This window comes from Plectropomus leopardus, chromosome 18 (genome assembly GCF_008729295.1).
Source record: "Plectropomus leopardus isolate mb chromosome 18, YSFRI_Pleo_2.0, whole genome shotgun sequence".
NCBI lineage: Eukaryota > Metazoa > Chordata > Actinopteri > Perciformes > Serranidae > Plectropomus > Plectropomus leopardus.
In genome coordinates, this window is record NC_056480.1 from 4,765,101 (window position 1) to 4,772,344 (window position 7,244).

Sequence of the window (7,244 nt, forward strand, 5' to 3'; positions counted from 1 at the left end):
TAACACCAGTGCACATAATAATCATCATTGCTGTCTATAGTGAAACCTTTTCAGTGTGGAAATCCCCACATCAGAAATCTACTACATTCTGGGAATCTTTATAGCTACAATTAAACTGTAAAAACAAGTGTGCGTAGATGGTTCATAAAAAGCACTGCAGAGAGATCTGATGTGTCTGGATCTTACTTAAACACTCTACACAAATTTTACCTTAAATATTTTTGGATATAGTGGGAGATACAAAATCATAAGTTTCCTAAACTGAATTGTGTGAATTTGAAAATACTGAATTCTAGAAATCTTGGAGTCCCTTAGTTTCCTCCACCAGTGCCACTAACACTAATCTGTTTATGTTCACTGCATTTGGTTATTAAAATGATTAATCCCTACCTAAAGGTTATACAGTTGTGTTGGTATTACTTGCAGGATGCAATGATTACATTGCTGTTACTGGCAAATACAGTTTTCCTTTTTTGTCTTTCTCTGCCTTGCTGCCAGTGCATGCTGGGATAGGTTCCCCATGTGCACGTTATGCTGCTTATATAGAATGCTGCAGGAATAAGTCCTAAAATCCAGAAATAAGTTTACGTTTAAGCACCTGCGGTTCCCTCATCTCAAAGTCAATGGGTTTGGTTAGAAGTCTGAAATAAGGTCTGTGGTTAACACAAATTGAAGAGACTTTTACATTTTGTTATACGGCCTAAAATAACTTTGAAACATTATTTGTCTTCAAAAAGGTGGTTGCTAACAAATGGCTAAATGAGACTACATAACATCATCATGCCAAACAGCTTTACAGCCTCACTGTGGTGGTGATGTTGAAAAGTTTTCCACAGAGTTTATTTACTGCTATGATCAAAAAGCAAAAAGGAAAATCCCATTGGGCTTTGGAGGGATCCAAGCCAAACTTCTCTATTGCCCCAAAAAAAAAAAAAAAAAAAAAAAAAAGAAAAATCATCCTTGCAGCACTCTATTATTTGACAATGAAGGGTTGCTGTATTAGGCCACTTCAAATAGTCCAGTGGAATTGTACAGAGAGGTGAGTGCTTTCCTGTGATCAATTACTTTTACAATTTTAATTTTAATTCTACTCTTTCTTTTAATGTTGTATATGATGGACTGAAGAGTAACACTTTTAACAGAATGAAACCAGCAATCATGTCTACAGAAGTCAAACTGTACAATACAGAACTGAATGAAACTAAAGATAGCTGAAGTTTTAGGGATTCTTCTATTGTATATTGTTGCATTTAAATATATGCATGGTTGCATGTAAGTGTATGATGTATGGTGTATATGAGTATAGATGTAAGGGCCCATTTATGTCTATCAATTTGTATATTTTGTATATATTTATTATATAAAATCATATGTAGACATAGCTCTAATCTTCCTGATGCAAATTCTGCATCTCTCCACTTGTTAACTGTGAGCATGAATGTTAATAAACTCAAACTACGCTCATCCTAGTCTAAAGAAAACAACTATGTTAAACTAATATTTAAACTATTTTCAAATAAACTGTGTGAGTGTCTGGAAAAGAAATGTACATTAAAATTACATGCAAAAGCACACAGCTGGTCTCCGCACCCTCCTACACCAACTTCCTAGAAGCAGCAAAATAACAGTGACTAGGAATAGCAGCCTATATAGACGGCCTGTCATTATAAAGTTGGCACACTCTTCTGCCTCCCTTGTACATCTTCTGCTAAAACAGAATGCCTTGGAGGAACGACGCCTAACTATCCACACACACACACACAAACCACTAAATCATCACCTACAAAACCAAGGAAGAAGGATGAGCTATCTTCTGCACAATGTGTTCCCTTAAGTCTGCAGTGCTCATGTGGTTTTGTAAAAGAAAGGACTTTTACAAGTTCCCAGTTTAAGCGGATGTAATGGTTTGGAACTGAGGACTCAGAATTGTTTATGTGTATCTGATTTTTGACTTCTATGTTTTAATTTCGCAACCACAGTGCGGGTCTTATCTGTCCATGTAAATGATCCAATTTTGCATCTGAGGGTGATTGTGAAGGTGTAGTCACAGTTGTCTGGCCAAAAAGATACCTGAGCCACTCAACAGTCCTGGTTTGAGTAAAGTAACACAGAGTGTTAAACGGGAAAAGGAAATCTCACGAATGACAGTAATGTAAGTTCTCAATAAAATCATCAGTAGCCTAAATCAACTGTTGCAGGCTTTACTTAATCAGCTGTTCATAGCATTAATAGTCTGGAAAATGGTGGAAATTAATACAAGTTAAGCAAAAAACAGTCCAATTTGAAACAAATGAACTCTTTGCCCTGAACACGGTGTCCCAGGCAGCCTGTTCTCACAGGCTGTGTCCTACCACCAACGTTGCAATCTTACATTACACATGGTTAAGTTAAAGGTTGAGCTAAAGTATGGCTGTGGTTTGTCAATCTTGGCAAAGGAGGCAGAATTTAAATGCAGAGTGAGACTAAGCTCTGCCTGGTAGGCCAAACTCGGGGGAAAAATCTCTTCGACAGCAGAAAGCACCTGACACAGGAGTGTTTCAGTCTGGTGCCATATACTAAAGCTTTTGTATGAAAATTAAAACTAATTCTAATGAGGAAATTAAAAGTCAACTGCCAATTTCTACCAACCAAATTACTCAATAACTAGGCCTACAAAGAACTCATCTTTTTTGTAGCAGCTTAAAGCTCTCCATCTTAGTGTAATCATGGTGTCTGCTGAGAAATATGTGCAACACTGACATCTGATGGGGATCCGACTAGCAGCACAAAATGCTCAAACTGGACTCTGGACAAAAAGGTATGAGTAAACAAAGATATGAGGAGAGAGTGTGGATCATATGAGCCACAAGGGTCCATGGGAAAATGATGACAAAGCAAAGAGGGAAAAAGGGACAAGGTTAAAGCTGCCAGACTGGGTCACATGTGACCAACAGAGGCCTTAAATATCACACACTTCCATACAGTCACAGAAGTGAGCTGTCAAACGCCTGCTCTGCCGCCACATATAGTAGCTCTATTCAACAGCAGAGAGAGAGAAGAGAGCGGGGTTAAGTTATGTTTAGCCAGACTGAGACAGACTGCCCTTTGAGGAGCGCTCTGCTTTGAAATGAGGTTGAGGAACATCCATGTCAAGAAAATATTGCCCTCTGATTTTCTCCTCCTTTGAACAAAACTCTGCTTTCATGCCTTTCTAGGCACACTGCTCCCCGGGTGCCTCATCCATGACCCCTCCTCTTTTTCATTCTCCCAGGGAAGAGAGAATAAACACGAAACATTCTGACCGCTTTCTTCTCTAAATCGGTTTTGCATAGCTTGGGTGGGGCGCTAGTATACTTTACACTAGCATCTGGGCTGCTGCACCACACCGCGCGCATTGGTCCAGCGCGTCTGGCCAGCTATGCGCATGTGATCCATTGTGCGCGCAGGGACGCTATGCACACACACACACACACACACAAAACCCCCAATCCGCGCTCACAGGTGAAATGAGTGCTTTATTTTGCGTAACTATGACATTTTCACAGGATCAGAATATTTAAAAAAACAAACTTTTCTACAAGCAAAGGATCACCTCCGCTCGCACAGAGCCTCTATAAGCATCCTTTAAGATGAGAAATACAACCTGCACGAGGTGTTGGGCACAGAGGCACATTCACATAGATGTGGCATACATTTCCACACCCTCAACTGAGAAAAAACATCCATAGCTTACAGACACATATACACAAACATAACTGTACAAAGCGCACATAGACACGGAGACACTGAACGCTTTCACTCCCAAACTCCTGTGACCGAGGTGCTCCGCCGCATAATAACCTATTCATAAAAAGCAAAAATGTCTCAGTCTTCCGCCTCCAAAATACACACGGGAGACGACGGGAAGGTGCAATCGCCTCTCGCAATCTGAAATTGGAAACGGGGCCAAAGAATACACTGGAGGAGGGCAATTTATGTTACAAAAGCCCCCTTGGTCCGTAAGCTGTCCCCGCCAGAAGAATAAAGAACCATTGATCTATCTGTCCGCTGAAACTTCTAAAACGAATTTATTTCTCAAAAGAACTTTAAATAAAGTAAACCTGCTTTCATGTTTCTGATCAAAATCTACACGGGATGGTTAGCCAAAGCCCATCGCTTGTAATTTAATAGCAAATAATTATCATACAACAATAGTTGTGAGAAATTATTTTCCGACCAGCTTCATATCCACTGTCAAATAAAAAGTCATAATTTAAATGGTTTAAATCAAAGGCCCACAACAAATATTCAAACATCACATTTTTAATTTTAAAAAAAGGCATTTATCTTTAACGCTATATTTCCACCGTGTGCCGCGTGCCATTCCGCATCAAAAGTCCTCAGTCAGATCTGAACTGATCTGGACTCAGGTGAATCAAAGGATTCTCTGTGTTAAAAATAACTAAAGTCAACTAGCGGTCCGTCAGGGAACTGCAGCGCATACTGATCAGTCCTTTTAGATGTCTAACTGTGTAGCGAGGGGAAAGGACAAGAAAGTAAAAATCTTAAAATAATCACCGACGTGGAAAAAATGTTCAACCAAACCATAATGTCCAAACTATTCTTGTTAACGTGAATGTACCTTTATCACAATTTGAACTAAAACAAACAAATAATGTTGTTCCACAAGTGGAAAAACGCAAAATCAACTTTCCATGGGCTTAGTCACATCCTACAAATTTGATGCAGAAATCCCTCCTCCAACCAGATGCAGTGATGGATGGACTGGTGCACAGGCTGAACTGGTAAACACTTGCCAACCTCACAGGGTCCCTGCTGGAAGCTATCCGCAGCCCAGTTTACGCACAGGCTAACGTCCAGGTGCAATACAGAAAAAAAATACCAGTACAAATTTAATAAACTGGATGTTAAGTCGGCAAACATCCCCAAAAGTGTCTGAAGCATCTGCACCGTCCTACCCCATGCCCCCGCGTGGATAGGGGAGCCCTAGAAGTGCGTAAATTGCGCACAAGCCTGTCAAACCTGAATGGGATTCTTAGTAGTGAAATTAAGTTTATTGGAGGAAAAATAATAAAAGTCAGAAACAGAAACGTTGCTCAAATTGACAAAAGCAACTAAATGTCTGAAATTTTTGAGCTTATTCGTAACTCTTGGTGAGATGACACCTGTCAACAGGCTGCATGAACGCCGAGAGAGAGGGAGACAGCCGAGGAGGCGATGTCCAGAGAAGCGACAAAAATGATTATACAAGACATGATTGCGCGTTTGTATGTTTCCCTGCAGCAAAAAATGACCGAATATGCTTTTATAAATGATCTATGCTGTGGCCGGTGGTTAATACTGACAGTGCGCAACATCCATTATCGGACAGGGTATACTAAGGGTGGAAAAATCTCAGCTTTTCAGCTAAGAAAAGAATCCAAAGAATCCAAGTGTAGTCACAAGTTAGTAGGGAAAAAAATAAGTTGTTGTCATTCTTTTCTTAGTTTATTTTATAGAATAAACCTTTAGAGAGGCAGCGCATAAAATCTCATTGTTATCAGACACCTAAATTTCCCCTGTAGCACCTATTGGTGTTTTCCAACTAACCTCTGTCATTTCGGTAGCCTGGTCCACTTTAATAAGGCCTTTAGGAATCAGGGAGGACTGACAAGTCGCCCTTGGCTGCTTTGAGGATTTGATTCGATGCGGGTATAAAGATAAACTTAGGTATCAACGCAAAGAAAAAAAAAATCCAAAAGAGTAACTCAATTTGGATCCATTGTTGTTGAGACAACATGGAAAATGTGAAGACGCAAATCAGGTGCACAAGTGTCCGATAATGGATGAGGTGTGCATCTATTACGCACGGCAAATCCTAGCAGACAGCGAAGAATGAAGATGATTAAAACGGGGGAAAACACTAAAGGTGGCCAAGTAATTTGACCAAGTCTCGATTAAAATGTACAATAAATAACATAATTCTGAATAAGAGAAACCATCTTACCTGCCCGAACCACGGTCGTTTGGCACACGACGAGGGCCACGATAACCAAGGCGAAGGATGAGAAGTCCATGCGCCATGGTCTCCGTTTCTTCCGGAAGGGACAATCTCCAGTATCCATAGTGTTGCAGTAGTTTGCCGGCCTGGTTGAGCTGTAAATGTAGGATATGGTGGAAGTTATCCTCTCACAGAAAGCCAGCCGACGACAGGGATCCGACTGAACCTTCTGCGAGGCAACAGACAAAAAGGCACGCCTCTGGAGACGTCTCTACCTCTCTCCCGGAGACTTTCCTTGATGGGTTCCCTATGTCTGTCTAACGTAATGCACAAAACCTAACACTAAAGGGGGTTCGGGGTGAATAAATATGTTTTATTTTAACGTTTAACCCCTTAGTGCTAAAGCCCCATTGAGTCAGACTGGGTACGAGCACCCAAAGTGGAGAGAGCAGCAGAGAGAGACTTGGAACCACGCTCTCTCTCTCTCCCTTCTCTCTCTTTCCCTCTTCCCTTCTTTACTTACACACTTACTCCCACGAAGAGTGAGAGCGTGTGTGTATGTGAGTGTGGAGAAAGAGAGAGAGAGAGAGAGAGAGAGAGAGAGAGGCAGAGTAAATGGTAAAGAGGGAGAGAAAGGGCGTGCGTAATTGCGCACTCGACGTACGTAAATTTACGTGTGTAAGGGTATGCGCCTAAGAGAGTGCAATAAACGTTTTTAATGATAGGCCCCTAAGAATATTTCACCTTACACACACACACACACACACACACACACACACACACACACACACACACACAACAATTGCGTCTTTCTTATCGTCAGTGATATAGTGGTTTAATGTTGCTCACTAGATGAACGGCAGCCTGTGAAAACCCGTTTCTGTCTCTGATTCTCTCTATTCAATCCTAATATACTGAGAAAAGATGGGTGGGCAGAGTATTTCCCTTTACCTTTTCCTACTTGCTTGACTTTTGCATGAAAAGGCTGGCTTTATAAGCCGCGAAGAACCGTTCAGGTAAATAAGACAGCAGAGCCACTCACCGAGCTCTGCCAGCAGACAAGAGTGAGAGACCGGCCAGCCAATCAGGGTTTTGTCCGCGCTAATTGCCACGCCCCTTTCTGCAAGCCCACGAGCTCCCACTCTCGTTCTGATTGGTCAGTCCCACGTGGCCTTGTTTTGCAGCATCAGTTCAGGTGCGCATGGAGAGAGAGAGAGAGAGAGAGAGCGAGAGAGAGAGATGAGTTTTTGAACACGCCTTAATGTAAATAAAATAATTCTACATT

The 7,244-nt window shown here is 41.3% G+C and overlaps 1 protein-coding gene across 3 annotated transcripts in view; it reads right to left on the reverse strand.

Annotated features, from left to right (window-relative positions):
- The window catches only part of col11a2 (collagen, type XI, alpha 2), a 57,530-nt gene extending 51,067 nt beyond the window's left edge, over positions 1-6,463 (reverse strand). For all 3 annotated transcript variants that reach the window (XM_042506170.1, XM_042506169.1, XM_042506168.1), the window contains exon 1: positions 5,966-6,463. In XM_042506170.1, the coding sequence (XP_042362104.1) occupies positions 5,966-6,083 (118 nt within the window). In that variant the 5' untranslated portion in view covers positions 6,084-6,463. The remainder of the gene's footprint in view (positions 1-5,965) is intronic.
- Between the last annotated feature and the right edge of the window lie 781 nt (positions 6,464-7,244).